The sequence below is a fragment of the Panthera tigris genome, chromosome F2 (assembly GCF_018350195.1).
Source record: "Panthera tigris isolate Pti1 chromosome F2, P.tigris_Pti1_mat1.1, whole genome shotgun sequence".
In the NCBI taxonomy this organism is placed as follows: domain Eukaryota; kingdom Metazoa; phylum Chordata; class Mammalia; order Carnivora; family Felidae; genus Panthera; species Panthera tigris.
Window position 1 is genome coordinate 61,682,554 of NC_056676.1, and position 15,680 is coordinate 61,698,233.

Consider the following 15,680-nt stretch of genomic DNA (forward strand, 5'->3'; position numbering starts at 1 on the left):
GCAGGAGGTGAATGCTGCTTGAATTCTGTTTTCATTGTGGAAAAGCTGGGACAGGGACAGGGTTTGGGAGGAGGAGATATTGTCTCAGAACGACATGGGGAGCCGGCCTTGTACCCTGTTGTTACCCCAACACAATGTTTGGCACACAGTAGGTGCTCAACAAACGTGTGCTGGATAAAGGAAAGAAGAAGGAAGCCCTGCTGTTGGAAGTGAAATTCAAGAGGTGGGCAGTAGAGATTGGAATGTTCTCCCCAGGGGCATTGGCAACAGGGTTTGGCCTCGTAATTCTGGATTTGTGAAGAATTAGGGTCTGTGAGGGCCTGGTGGTCCTGGGCTGACCCATCGAGAGGCCAGAACTTGTTGGTGACTGAAATCCCTCTGAGTTCCCTCTTGGAAGCCCCCTTCTTTGACAATACAGCCTGACAGGTTGGGGTGAGTCATCCTATGAGGTGACTCACCCAAATCACATTTGGCTCTCTTTCCCTTCCCCTGTCAGCTTTCCAAATCTCAGTGGGGACGGGGAGCGTTTTCCAAAGTGCTGTGCATTTCCTGAGGCCCCCGGGGGAGAGCAGACCGTGAGCGCGTGTATGGAGACCCCCTAAGATGCCAAACTTCCTTGTGCTGGCAGGGTCCCAGAGTTGTTATATATATTTAAAGAAAAGCCTCCAGTGCTTATCAGTCCCAGATTGGGATTGTGGGTACACAGAACATATTTGCTGAATTTTTGATTCAGCCAAGTTTATATTTTCAGGGGAAAGGAAAGCGAAAGCATTACGTAAGGTCAGTCAATGTGGACATTTCTCTAATGCCCAAAGACAAGCAATAGTGTGCTTTGTTGTAAGACATCGTAAAAAAAAGAATTAATTGTGGATATAATCCCAGAAAGGATTAAAAAGGGACTAGTAGGTTCTCTACTGAGGTAGGAACCTAGTGTGGATTGGGCCCTTTTCCTTCTTTAGGCACACAGGGGGACACTTGCTGTTTTTCCTCTTCAGAGAGCTGTGATTTAAACTTGACCTAGAAAGCCTTCTCAAGTTGTAAAGTCAGACCACACAGGAAAACGGCATTCTGCCACCCTTACCCTCAACCCACCATGGTCTTTGATTAAATGGCCATCTCCTTTTGTTCTTGAAAACATTCTTCTATAGGACAGAATATATACACTGGCCACATACAAGCCCCCCTGTGTTTATCTGTATGTGCATGTGCTAAGTTGTGCCTGGGTACCAGGAACCAAGAACTAAGATGTTTCAACCACCAGCCCCCTTCTCCTTCCCTCTAGAGCTACAAGAAATCCAATTGGTTCACTGAAGTGTCAACAGGTTAAGCCTAACAGTATTGTGGCCATATATACACCAATCTACCACAAATGACTGCCATATGCTAGGGGTGGAGTTTGTCTTGGACAGTCTGAGCCAGAAAGAGGACAAGATTTATAAAAAAAAAAAAAAAAAGAGAGAGAGGATACTTGTTTTCCCATAGGTACAGAACGTGCTGATTCCTTTTGGCGTAGTTTTCTCATATAAAGTGCTTAAGAGTTGGACAGAATACCTTTCGACGTCATAACTAACATAACCAAGACGTGTTTACATTCCTACCAGGGCAGAGTATCGTGAACACTTCCACTGACATTGCAGAACTGCTGTGATTTTTTTCTAACATATCATGCCATCTGCACACATAATAAAATAATCCAGTAGTTGCCATGCTAAAATAGGACTTCTAGTGAAGGGCACAGACAGCCCCCAAAGGGAGCTTGAGTTATGCACAGTGATGAAAACTGGAAGCAATTTTCCAGCTAATGGTCTGCCAATGACCACTTGGAACAAGTTGGCACTGTATATTATGCACCTCATTTAAAAATCCACAGCAAACTAAGATTTTCCAAAGCCCATAATCTTGACTGAATGGGTGTTTTTTTTCAGTTAATCTGGTTAATCTGTCAATGCTCCATGGATATCTTCTGGCAGGTGCCATGAGTTAGTCTTTCTGTGAGGAACAGGCCATGTTCATATCAACTGGCAGGACAGCAGCTTGGAAGGCTAACCACGTTTATGGAGAACCCTCGGTTGAGGCTGCAAGAGGAAAAAGGGGAAAAACGCGGTGAGTCATTTCTTTATGTTCCCAGATACTGGTATGAAGCAATTATCCTACTCAAACAAACTCTAACATCCTTTAGGTCGAAGAGAAAGCTCTAACAGATCTAATAGTTACTCAACTGCAGGACAAATTTATGATGGCTCTTGGAATGGTCCTTCTACCATTTGGCAGAGTATGGAAAACATCCATCTCGGGGACAGGCGAAGTTGCCTGGAAGGCAGGGCAAAATCAAATCTCTGGAGCTGGCATTCATCCCTCGATAGTCTGTGGTTTGAGAAACCATTTCATACATTATAGAGCTTCATGAAGTTACCTGATCTGGAACAGGATAAGACTGGGAGTGGTGTGAAGGCATTTGTGTGTGTGTGTGTGTGTGTGTGTGTGTGTGTGTGTGTGTGTGTGTGAGTAGGGCATAATGGTGGTTTTATTTATCAGGGAGATTTCCTGGGATAAAACCTAGAAGGAAGCAATATGGCTGGAGCTCCTGAGCTTGCTAGTTGAAAAGTGAGACTAGCTGAGCAAGTCAGAGAAGAGACAGAGAAAGTTGTCAAAGTCTGACCAGAGATTAAACTACCTGCACTGCAATCTTGCTTTTGACTTTGGGAATGCTGGTGCAGATCTCTTCCTGGGTTTTGTAATTTTTTATTTTATAATGTTCCTTTTATTTTATCTGAGTCCTCCCTATAGTTCCTTATATGGAGGTCCTCATTTATTAGTTAATATGAGAGTGCCATGGAATGTCTTGTTCAGAAAAATATCAACATTAGCTTTATTTAATACACAAAACTATTGGGCATTGGAAGAGAAAAATAGCAAGAATTCTTGATGTTAAAAAAAAAGAAGAAAACTGACCTAGTTTTTAAAACTGGCTTTTCAAAATAATGAGAGAACGCAAAATTTATAAGCACGTTTGATTACAACTTACTGTTTTTGAGAAAATGCAAAAACAAAAGTAAGGTACTATTTAAGCATACTAAATATAAAATAATACACACTACTGATAAGGTTGCAATGAAAGTAGAATACTAATAAATTGCTGATGGCATTGTAAACTGGAAAAATAATGTCAATTTATTTAAAAACTATTAAAAATTCACATTCTTTGACTCACCGTTCCCATTCAAGGAGTGTATCCTAAGGAAACAATCTCCAAAAAACGATAGAAACTATATGCACAAATATACAACCCAGAGATTATTTATAATAGTGGAAAAATTGGGAAATGAGTCTTCCATTGTTGAAAATGCAGGTTAAGTAAATGATGGTGCATTAGCAGGATAGATGCTTATATGGCTATTAAAGTAATAATTATGATGATTATGTAGCTACATGGTAAACAGTTATGATATACTACACTATAAAACTTACACATATGCATAGAAAAGAACTCTAAGTGAAAGGAAGAAAACGCTAGGATTTTTATTATTGTTATCTTAAGTATTTTGCAAAACACCAAAAATTAGGTTCACAAGAATGCAGATGTGACCCACGAGCAGTGACTAATGAAAGCATCCGTACTCATACTAATACTACCTCAAAAATAACTACTTTGCAGTTTCATTAAGAGATAACACTCTAGGGGAACCTGGATGGTTCAGTTGGTTACGTGTCTGATTCTTGATTTTGGCTCATGATTTGTGGGTTCAAGCCCTGTGGGATTCTCTCCTTCTGTCTCTGCCCCTCCCCCGCTCACACATGCTCTGTCTCAAAATTAATAAATAAACCTTAAAAAAAGAGAGATAACACTCTAGTAATATGGAAGGGGGCGAACAGAAACCAACATGAATAAAAATCTTCTACCCAGGTCAACCTGCGAGGGAAAAGGGCAGCCTAGGGAATTTCTGGGAACCTGACACAGTACACCAGCCTTTTGAGACTTCTAAAATCCACTCTGGAAAAACATGTGACCTTGGAAAAGTATTCCTATGAATGACCATAAAATAAAATTTAAAAGTGAATAAAGATAATAGTGAATTCCAATTAATCACTATACATTGAACCCTGAATCAAGAGTTGAGAACTAGGCTTATCACAGTTGCTATTCTTCCAAATAACCATGTTTTCCACATGAACTTCTAACAGATGATGGAAAGCAGATGTGTCAAGATCTGTAATAATCTTATAAACACTAACATAAGCTGAGCCCACTGTACTTCACAACTCTTTCACCTGTGGTTCCTCAGTTCACTTCTTAGGATAGGTAGGAATATCCCCCATTTTATGGATAAGGAAATTGAGGCCCAGAACCAAAGCCACACAGTTTGTGAGGATTGAACCTGTGCTCAGACTTAGGTATGTCCCAGTCTAGCGACATGCAGGAGTGACAGGGACACATATATAAAGTGTAAATATTCGTAGCCTTCCCCATTCTCCTCTCTCCTAAGTAGGATTCTGTGTTTATCCATCGGCCCAGTCAGCACTATAAAGGGCCCTGCTGGGCATGGAAGAAAATTGAAGACTTAATTTATGTTACACAGACAGATGATAGGAAGAGCAGAGAGGTACTCTTGTAAAACACTGACAGAGGCAGACGTAGAGTTCACAGAGATACCAAGTGAGGGTTTAGGAAGTGAGACAGAGAACTTAGATGGCAGCAGTGGGAACTGGGCCTTTGGCAAACGGATGGCCAATGAGAAGCGCGTGCTATGGCGTAATGCCCCCTTGACCATCTTTCCACGGAAGAGTAAGGAATTCATTGCTCCTTGATGCTTTCACAGTGAGTTGTCTTTCACTTGACTGTGTCACCACATTGAGTTGGGCTTTATGTGGGAGCAAGAGGCCTCTGTTTACTCAGGCTGCATGTGAAAGGTATTGGCCTCGGGTCAGGCTTGAACCACTGGTTTTCTATCACAGATGTACAGTGATGGACTCTGCTGTCATCCCTTTGCCCTAGAGTTTTGTTATCTGCAGCTGGAATCATGTCTTCAGGTACAGAAGAGCTACCTGAGGTCAGAATGTAAAGTGGCAGTTCGTGATCTTCCAGATGGTGCTCTTTTTGGGTGCCATCCCCCAGGCTTCAGCCATCCCAGATTCCTTCCAGCTCCTCATACACACTGAGCGTTCGAGCCTTTGCTCAGCCTTTCCTCCTGCCTAGGATGCCTTCTTTGCATGCCCTCTGACACTAGTGAACACCTACCCCTCCGTCTTCCAAAACCACCTTGTGGTCTTGTGGCACATTCTTTACAAAGTCTCCTTTCCCCTTGATACAGCTGACAACTTCCCCCTATCAGCCAGCATGGCATCTGAAACCTTTATCACCAAACCCACCATGAACACTTTATTTTAATGTATCCATCTCTCCTAAATTTCTTGAGGCTGATATCATGGCTTTTTAGTGTGTGTCTTCCTAGTGCAAAGTGCAGTGCCCTGTGTATAGGAAGTGCTTAATGAATAGTAAAATTAATGAAGAAATGAATGATGTTGGAGAAAAAGAGTTCTCTTCTCTTCTCTTCTTTTCTTTTCAATTTAATTCAATGCTTAATTTTATAGGAGATTTAGTCCTGTAGCTCAAGTCTGCATATGGAGAGGGCAATTGTTCTAATTCTTTTCTTGCCATCTAAGAGCTAAAGCCACATGTGCTTTATGTATGTGCTGGCTATGTATGGATTTGCAACTAACATATTGTGAAGGGTTCTTCCTCAGATCTCTGTTTGAGGGTCAACATTACTATTCAGGTATTCTGGGAACTAACCACCTCTTATGTCCAATGCCTCCAGAGTTTGGGAAAAGTAGAGAAGCATTTAAGTCCAGTGATTAAGGGCATGGGCTCTGGAATCAGGCAGATCTGGGCTGACATCCCAGGCTTGCCACTTACCAGCTATATGATGTTGAAAACATTGATTTCCCCAACCTTCAATTTCTTTACTTTTAAAATGGTGATCATTTTAAAATGGGTTGCTGGAATGATAAAATGGGCTCATAGAAAAAGCACCTTGCATGGTGTTTGGCAAATAGTAAATATCTGCTGAGTGATGGCTACTATTTATTATTATTATTACCACAAATTCCCAAAATTCCTTAGAGAAACAAGAAATACAAATAGGGCAAGGCAAGGTTCTAATGCCACAGCTGGGGGCAGTTAAAAGAAACACCATGCCCAGGGGTCAAGCCTTTGCACCCTCCAGGAGAAAGATAACACTCTTCTTGCCTGCCAAGGCCACAGTCAACACACTCTGGCTTCTACTCTCCCCCAGATTAGTGCAGACAATGACAGACGGTTCCATGATAAGGAGATTTCACTTCAAAGGCAGGAAGGGGCCCGGGAGGCAATGGTCAGCTTGGCACAGGAATCAAAGAACAGATCTGGGACTGAGTGTGTCCAGCTCCACCTTTCCCTACTCCAGCATCAAGGGGCTGATGGGATTCGTGTCTTTAGGGAAGGAGAAAAGATACTGTGTATAGGCAGCCTTACCTCTCATGGGCTGAGGGAAGGAAATAAGATAGTTTCTTAGAAGGTGTTTAGGGTTTTCCATTCAAAAGGGAGAGCCATAATAAATAAATAAAGGGGCCATATCCTCTATGTGAAAGTGTCTTTTATGTGACTCAAGTTTGAGGACTTTGCATTTTGAGGTGGGGCTATTTATGTCAGATGTGAGATGCACACTCCAAAGGAGTGAAGTCCACAGTTGCCCCTCCATTATGGAAATAACAAGCAAAACTAACATTTGTTGAGCAGCTACAATGGGCCAACGGAAGTTTTATAGGCAGTCACTCATTGGATCCTTACCACCATCTCTGAGGCCTGAATTGTATGATCTTCTTAAAATAGACCTGGAAAAAATGAGGCCAGGTTCATTAACTCCTCACAGTCATAACACTAGAAGGTCTAGGGCCAAGACTAGAACCTGGATCTGCTCTTACCACAATGCTTTCCTGACTCAATAAGAAACATAAGGGGGTGCTTGGGTGACTCAGTTGGTTAAGTGTCTGACTCTTGATTTCCACTCAGGCCATGATCTCATAGTCGTGAGATTGAGCCCATGCTTAGTGTGGAAACTGCTTAAGATTTTCTCTCTCCCTCTTTCTCCCTCTGCCCCTCTCCCCAACTTGTGCTCGCTCTCTCTCTCTCTCTCTCTCTCAAAAAAAACAAAAAACAAAAACATGTTAGGAAAGCAAATTCTTTAACTCCCAACAGGAATGCAGGAAAGCAAGTAGCTGTGTTTGTATAAAAGAATGCTCATCACCCTATACATAAAGTACCATAAATAGAGAAAGTTAGTACATTTCTATTTAACAGTCTGAAATCTTTCCTATGTTTAGAGCAGTAGTCTTCAACTGTGTACAGTTCCCCCACCCCCAGCCTCCCCAAAGAGATATCTGCACCGTCAAAAGACATTTTTGATTGTCACAACTAGGGGAGTATTACTGCAACTGGGGGGTAGAGGCCAGAGACCCTACTAAGCATCCTAGAATTGCCTAGGACAGACGCCCCATCCCCCATCAAAGAATTATCCAGCTACTGAGGTTGGTTTAGAGGATACAGGTCCTTGTTTATCTTCTCTTCCTCGTTGTGAGCCAAATATATCACTCCCGAAATAGGCCAAGATAAAAACCAACTTAAGTGTGCCCGTTGTGTGTACAGGAAATAAGGCTGAGCTCAAACCTCACTCCTTCTATTCATCATTTGCTTGTTTTATTTTATATTCAATGTAATCAAAACCTCTAATACTAAATTATTTCTAACTTTTAGAACCCTCACAGGCATACCATCATAAGAATCAAGAGTGGATGATTTAAACAGGTATGCACACTTAATTAGTTAGCACATAGGGGAGAAGTCAGGAGATAAAAGAAGGACAGAAGAGGATTTATGTGGCGATAAAGCTAAACTCTACCACAAGTCCTTTGGTGGGAGAGCTCATATGCCTTCTCCATTTCATGAGGTTCCTTTCTGCCACTGCCTGCTTCCCTATTGTTTGGGGGGTCTTTGGCCCCTGAGAGTATGATTAAGAAATTAACTATACCCCCCTGACTGCGTGAAAATCAAGGTCTGAATCTTGGACAAAATGAGTATCAGGCTGGCAGAGGACCTGGGTGAAGGGCAATAGAACAGATGATGCATACGAACTAGCTTGCAGCTTCTCATAAACCCTAGTAAACCGGAAATGACAATGGTGCTGTTATGGGTAACTTTTGTGTCCACCGGACCGGGCCACAGAGTACCCTGATATTTGGCTAAACATTATCCTGAGTATGTCCATGAGGGTGTTTCTGGATGAGATGAACATCTGCATCAGTAGAGTGAGTACCGTACATTGCTGTCTCTAATGTGGGTGGTCCCCATCCAATCAACTGAAGGCCTGAGTTGAACAAAAGGCTGAGTAAGCCTCAGCCAGGAGAAAGAATGAAATCTTGCCATCTGCAACAACACAGATGGAGCCAGAGAGTATGCTGCTAAGTGACATACATCAGTCAGAGAAAGACAAATACCATATGATTTCACTTATATGTGGAATTTAAGAAACTAAACAAATGAACAAAAAGAGACAAACCAAAAACCAGACTCTTCACTACAGAGAACAAATTGGTGGTTGCCAGAGGGGTTGTGGGTGGGGGATGGGTGAACTAGGTGAAGGGGGTGAGGAGTACATTTATCATGATGAGCACTGAGTCATGTATAGAATTGTTGAATCACTATACTGTGCACCTGAAACTAATATAACACTGTATGTTAACTATACTGGAATTTAAAAAAATGAAAAGAAAAAAAGAAAGAAAGAAATGCTTTTCTAAAAAAAACCCAAAAAACAAAAAAAACAGCCAAGTAAGGGAGAATTCACTCTCTATGTCTGTCTTTGAGTTAGGACACTGGTCTTCTGTCTTTGGACTTGGAGTCAGACTTGGACTGAAACTTACACCATCAGCTTTCCCAGGTGTCCAGCTTGTAGACCTTGGGCCTTCTTAGCCTCCATAATTATGTGAGACAATTCCTTTATCTCTCTCCCTGACATCTCTCTGACCCGTGTGCACTTTCTCTCTCTAGATAGATAGATTTGTCTGTCTTTCAATAACTAGAGATGGGTAGATATAGATACATTGATATATCTCCTGTTGAAGAAGCAAGGTCTCTTACTGTTTCTCTGGAGAACACTAACACAGAGTCTGTAGATGACAATGACCATAATAGTAAGCACTATTATTAACCAAGTACTTACTACATGCCCTAGCATCATGCTAAGAACCTGTGTCCACTGTGAAGCAACTTGAGGAGGTAGATATCGTGACTTCACTCCACAGATGAAGGAAGTTAGGCTTGGAGGGATAAATGAACTAACACGGGCTATACTTTAGGCCAGCCTATGACCCTTGATCTGGTTATAACGTGTCAGGGGCCTATTGATTATGGAAGTGCTAAGCAGGAAATGTGCAGCCCCAAAGCCCCATGGGAACATATTCAGGTAAGCATTTCTACCTAGTTGGGATAGGAAGGCTTTGGCCTCCATTCCCCATCCTCTCAGCCCTCAGTTTTATTGGTTCAATTAGAATGTGATTGGCTCCCGATACTTTAAGAGTCTTTCTGCAGTTGGCTTTGCAGTCCTCATTGGCTTGGATTGTCACCTCTCTCTGGGGTTTTAGAGGGTCCATGAGATGAAGCTGGATCACCGCACACACACACAGTGAATGAGAGAAGGAATGCACTTGTGTGTAAGCTGTCCCTCTCCTAACTCTAGGTCCTATGGGTAAAATTTAGTTTCTGCACTTCAAGGTTTGAGAACTCTGACATTTCAGCCAGAGGTTCTCAAACTTGACTGCATTGGATTCATCTTAAAGAGCGTCTTAAAATTTTATTTTTGTCCAGACTCTCTGCATTTCCACTGATTGCAAATGTCCAGGGGGAGGTCTGCAAAGCTCTCTGTTTACAAATGGTACAGTGATTCTCACGAGATCAGCATGGCCTAAGTCCATGGAAGCATCTATGCCTTTTCCCCAGTACTTAAATAGTAGTTATTTGTCCTTCAGACAGAGAAAAGTGTGTAGACTGTGGGGAAATTTGGTTTAGTCTTGTTCAGTTCACATAATAAAATACCAAGAATCTTGGATATAATACAATGCAGTGATCCAAATATTGGCTTTTAGAATGGGACAAGAAAAGAGCAGTGAAGCCTAAGCAAGCCATTCAACCCACTCACAGTCCTGGAAACTTAGGCATGCTCTATCATTCCAGTATTATTTACAGGCTGATGCATGCATCAATTAATCAAGCAAGCAAGTAACATTTATTCCATTGAGTACTTACTAAATGCCCAACATTGCCTTCGGGCCTTCAGGGCTGGAGGAGTTTCATATCTATATCATTGTACTTGTCATACTGTATTAGAACCACCTGATGATGTCTTTGTCTATAAATATAGACAATTTTACAGTCTTTGTCTATAAAAATGCTTCTCACACTTTACTGTGTTTAGAAATCCCCTGGGGAGATGGGTAGGGCATAGATTTTGAGCCCTGAATGGAAAGAATCTGATTTAGTAGGTCTGGAGTAGGTCTGTAAACGTGCATTTCTAACAAGCTTGCAAGGGACCCCAATGTTGCTAGTCTGAGGAGCACTCTTTAAGAACCATTCGCTCCCAACCCCAGGCTTCTTCAGGCAAAGAATATGTCATCTTCTCCTTCTGCAGGGTGTAGAAGAATGTCTAGAATATCAAAAGTGTTCTTGAAATGTTTGTTGAATAAATATAATGGCTAAGCTACCTGAGTAACATTAGCACTTACTTAAAGTAGAGGCAGAATTTATTTGGGCAACATAATATTGTTCTCTAATGAGAACTGGTTGAGAAATTTCAACGTATACAAGCATCTGAACTCCGTGAAGACTCTCTGAAAAACCAGGACACCTATCAGGATCAGTCTCAGGGCATGGTTTCCCCAGGAAAATGGCAACACCTCACCCAGCTTTATGGCCATTCTGAACTAGAACTGCTGACCACAGTGGCTGCCATCTTGCACCACATGAATATGATTTGATGTCTTTCTGGGAGAAAGTATCATCAGGCTAGATGCTCCCCGCAGGGATGCGTTTGGACAGCCAATTAGGAGGAGGCAATCCAGTGATTCCATTCTCAGCACTGGACATAGGTAAGCATTTCAAGTCATTAAATTCCAACAGCCACTCTAAAAGCCCACAGAGCCTTCCAGAAGAAAACTGTGTCCACTGGCACAAACAACAACGAATCTCATGGGAGATCATAAAAATATGCCTTGAAGTTTGATCCAAGTTGCCTTTAAAATTCCCTCCCATCTCTACAATGTCAGACAGGTTGGCAGATTATATTCTGAAGGACTGTTTCCTAATTTCTCCCATTGCTTCTGCTTCCCACCTCACTCACTCACAGAGCAGGGTGCCCTTTGTGTTTGCCAAATGAGTAAGTCAAGTTCCTTTTCCTTTTTTTTTTTTTTTTTTTTTTTTTTGAAGTTTATCTATTTCCTTCTTTGTCTAGTTAACCCTTCTTTAATCTCAAAGGCCTCTGTTTGGACCAGTGCAATAGCTTCTTCATTGGAAAAATATTCTATTAGATTCACAACTTCAGAAAAACATGTCCAAAAAAACTCTCCAGATCCTGCAGCTTTTCCAAGAGAAAGAAGAAAGCACACTTTTTTAAAAACGCTTATTTTTGAGAGAAAGAGTGTGAGTGGGGGAGGGCCACAGGGAAGGAAAACACACAGAATCCAAAGCAGGCTCCAGGCTCTGAGCTGTCAGCGCAGAGCCTGAGGTGGGGCTCGAACCCATGAACTGCAAGATCACGACCTGAGCTGAAGTTGGGTGCTTAACTGACTGAGCCACCCAGGAGCCCCAAGAAAAGCATGCTTTTAAAGGAGTATACAGGGGCGCCTGGGTGGCTCAGTCGGTTGAGCAGCCGACTTTGGCTCAGGTCATGATCTCGCGGTCTGTGAGTTCGAGCCCCGCGTCGGGCTCTGTGCTGACAGCTCAGAGCCTGGAGCCTGCTTTCAGATTCTGTGTCTCCCTCTTTCTGACCCTCCCCCGTTCATGCTCTGTCTCTCTGTCTCAAAAATAAATAAACGTTAAAGGAGTACACAAAGTATACTTATTTTTCCTCTTTTTGCATGGGGGCAAGTGTCTTTTTGAATTCATGCCACACAAGCTAAATAAATATGAACATATAAAGCTGATAACAATGATGGATTTCACCAAACAGAAGCTTAGAGTGGAAGGGTATTTTACAGCAGTACTTCTCAAATTTTAATGTGCATATGAGTCACCTGGGTATCTTGTTAAAATGCTGATCATGCGGGTCTAACAAACTCTCAGGCTATACTGATACTGGTCCATGGACCACATTTCGAGTAGCAAGGCCACAGAGTTCTTAATGCAGAGCAGCACTGCCCAGTGGAGGCTTCTGCAGTGATACAGATGTTCTATATCTGCTTTGTCCAATATGGCAGCCATTAGCCACATGTGGCCATTGAGCACTTGACATGTGGCTAGTGCCTGGAGGAAACTAAACTTTGAATTTTATTTAATTAAAATGTTTTCATGTTTATTTATTTTTGAGAGAGAAAGAGAGAGAGAGAGAGAGAGTGCAAGTGGGGGAGGGGCAGGGAGGGAGAGAGAGAGAGACAGACAGAGAGAGACACAGAATCCAAAGCAGGCTCCAGGCTCTGAGCTGTCAGCACAGACCCCGATGTGGGGCTTGAATTCATGGACTGTGAGATCATGACCTGAGCTGAAGTCAGGCACTTAACCGACTGAGCCACCCAGGTACCCCAAATTTTATTTAATTGCAATTCTTTTAGATTTAAATGGTCACCTGTGCCTAGTGGCCACCATATTGGAAAACAGCTTTGTAGAGTAGAAAACAGACTGAAAAATTTAGGAAAAAGGTTTCTGAAAGAAAGAAAAAAAACCCTAAAAACCAGGGGAAACCACAGATTCCCCTCAATCCTATTGTAAATTTATACTGATTCCCACCCTCCCCTTCCTGCTTTCTGTAGCAAGGGCTCAAGGTTTCCCCTCTGTTCTCCAGAATCATTCTATAAACAAAATAGTGTAATTAGGAAAGGCTTTATAAACATTCTGAAGTGCAGAAGATTATCTCGTTTACATAAACCCTTTTGAGTTGGCAAAAACCAAGTCAGAAGTCTTATAAGAAGTAATTCTTTTGTTACAGGCACTTTCACCTTGGGTACATGGAGCAGGACTCTGAAGACAGGCTCCAAGGTTATTTCTTCACTGTGGGTTTTGGCCTGGAATGCAGGAACACATGCAAACCGTTCAGATAGTCAAGAAAAGTTCAAAAGGAAAAAGAGCTCAGTTCAAGTTGAGTTCCCCCAAATGAGAAAATGCTGAGGGTGGGGAAACGGTAGGGTTTAGTTTTGTCTAAACTGGATTTATCAGCTCTCAGCAGGTTACAGTCTATATTACAGCTAACGAGGTTGGGGGCTCTGCCCTGGGCTGGTGAGTACTAATTTCCATTGAGGAAAAAGTTATGAGGCTTGGATGTCTTAATGATAACAGATAATTTCTCTGTGTTGGCACAGCTACAAAGCACGTTGCTATGAAACTGCATAGATCGGGCTATTTCTTCTGTGTACACAGTTTCCACTTAAAGAATTCACTTGGCATGAGTTGCAAACCTGCTTGGGGACCCTTGTGATTAATTGCTTGAACTGGCTGGTGGCCATCAGCAGGATCTTGCATTTTGCCGGGCTCTACACAGAATTATGAAACTGGAGGTTTAATGGGATTTCAGGTAATAGAGCCCAGATGTCCAAGACTATGATGTTTGAAATTACACTGCTTGCAAGGCTTCGGGGCTTAAACCTTATTTATTTCTTGCTTAGTAAATTTTCCTGTTCCCATCTTTATGTCACCTTGGACCAGTCAAATGCTAAGGTCTTCATTTTGGCATACAGCATCTAGAGAAGCCATTCACAAACATGCACCTGTAGCCAACAGCCTGGAGATACACAAGCTCCCTACCTTCCTGCCCTGGCTCTTGGGATTATCTTTCAGCCAAAAATATGGTAATTAACAGCCCTTCTACCACCTTGCTACTATACAGCACTTCACTTCCAAACTGCTTTCACACATTTAATTGCATCTTATTCGGTCAGGGTCTAGAAGAAATGGGCCCGGACAGGTATTATTATCTCCATTTGGATGAGGAAACCAAGGTGCACAGAAGAGAAGGAATAATAATAGCTAACATTTGTGGACCCTGTGTGCCAAGAAGTACTGTTCCCATGGGAGCTTCTTGTGCAGCATTTCCTTTAAGCCTAACAACAGCTTTGAGATTGATATGATTATCAGCTACACTTTGAAACCCAGAAAACAAAGGCACGCAGAGTTTGGGTCACCCTGCTAATTACTGAGGGAGCCAGGCTGGAAGCTGGTACTCTTGCTCTCAGTTACCTCTTTAAGGAGTATCGGTGGCATCACAGACAAGACCTCGGAGTCTGTTGTTGCTAACACAGCATTCATTTTACATCATTTGCAAGACAAAAGACAGATCCCAGGCACATTTTTCTAAGGAGAAGCCCTCTGTATTCCTATTCCCTGCTTTCTTCCAGAGCAGTGCTGCCTCCTGAATGCTCTGAGGGAGGAGGGAGATTCTGTTGAATGGCATCCCATTTGAAAAAAATACTTGGCCTAATATTCTAGGTCCTTTAGATGACACTTCAGCCTATCCTTCCAGCCTTATCCATTCTGCATTCCAGACAGAGGAATTGATGGAATTTGTCCCACTCTGCCTCTTCTTTGATTATATGGCCCCTCCTTCCTTCCTCATCCCCCTGCTCAACTTCTCCCTTTCCTATAAGGCCAGCTCACAGGCCGCTTTACAAAGGCTTCACATAGCCTCACAAAGCCCATCTTTCCGTGTTCTGAACCTCTGTATGATTTTGTTGAATGAATGGATGAACAAATGGAAAAAATAACATCACTTTTTGACCGCTGTACCTGGCGCTATATGAAACACTGGGGATATGTGCACACAGGCAAACCATGACCGCATAATGTCCTGTACGCTATTATAGAAGGGCAAGATGCCAGGGGAGCAGAGAGAAGGGGGTTGCTCATTGCTGTTTGCAGATATGGCTGGAAAATCTGCCCAAGCCTCATCTCCCCTCCTAGTTAGGGAGACTTCGTGTTCAGGGGGCTTGTATTTGATGCATCTATGTACAGTGCTGAGATTCGGCATCATCTCTAACCTGAGCAAATATATGATAAACAATGAAGGGTTGTAGTAGAAGTGATGGGGTCTCTGTCACTATGGTAGGGGCATAGCCTTGCCGCTTCTGTGCACAAGAGGGAGGCAGGCCTTTGCAGATGCCCACAGTGCCTTCCCAATGGTGTTAGCCCAGAGGGAGGGGGAGAGGGTCAGTGTCCAGCAGTGGCCCAAACCTTAGCGCTCCTGAGTAAGGGGTCAAGGGATGTTTCATGTACTGCCTTCACATCCACAGTTTGGGCCAGCCTTCCCCAAACCTACTCCTGCCTTCAAAGGCTGGGAAATATTTCTTGTTTTAAGTTATTCCCATTTAAGAACGATTCCTCTCATTATTTAGCATTATTTGGCCCCTTATAAGTGCTCCGTGCAGATAAGCTATTCTTATTACTCTTCTCA

At 42.6% G+C, this 15,680-nt stretch overlaps 1 protein-coding gene across 1 annotated transcript in view; it reads right to left on the bottom strand.

The window, feature by feature from the left end:
• Window positions 1–1,488: 1,488 nt before the first annotated feature.
• Window positions 1,489–15,680, bottom strand: part of SAMD12 (sterile alpha motif domain containing 12) — a 378,717-nt gene continuing 364,525 nt past the window's right edge. The window contains exon 5 of the mRNA XM_042973076.1: window positions 1,489–2,075. Within this exon, the coding sequence (XP_042829010.1) occupies window positions 2,053–2,075 (23 nt within the window). The 3' untranslated portion in view covers window positions 1,489–2,052. The remainder of the gene's footprint in view (window positions 2,076–15,680) is intronic.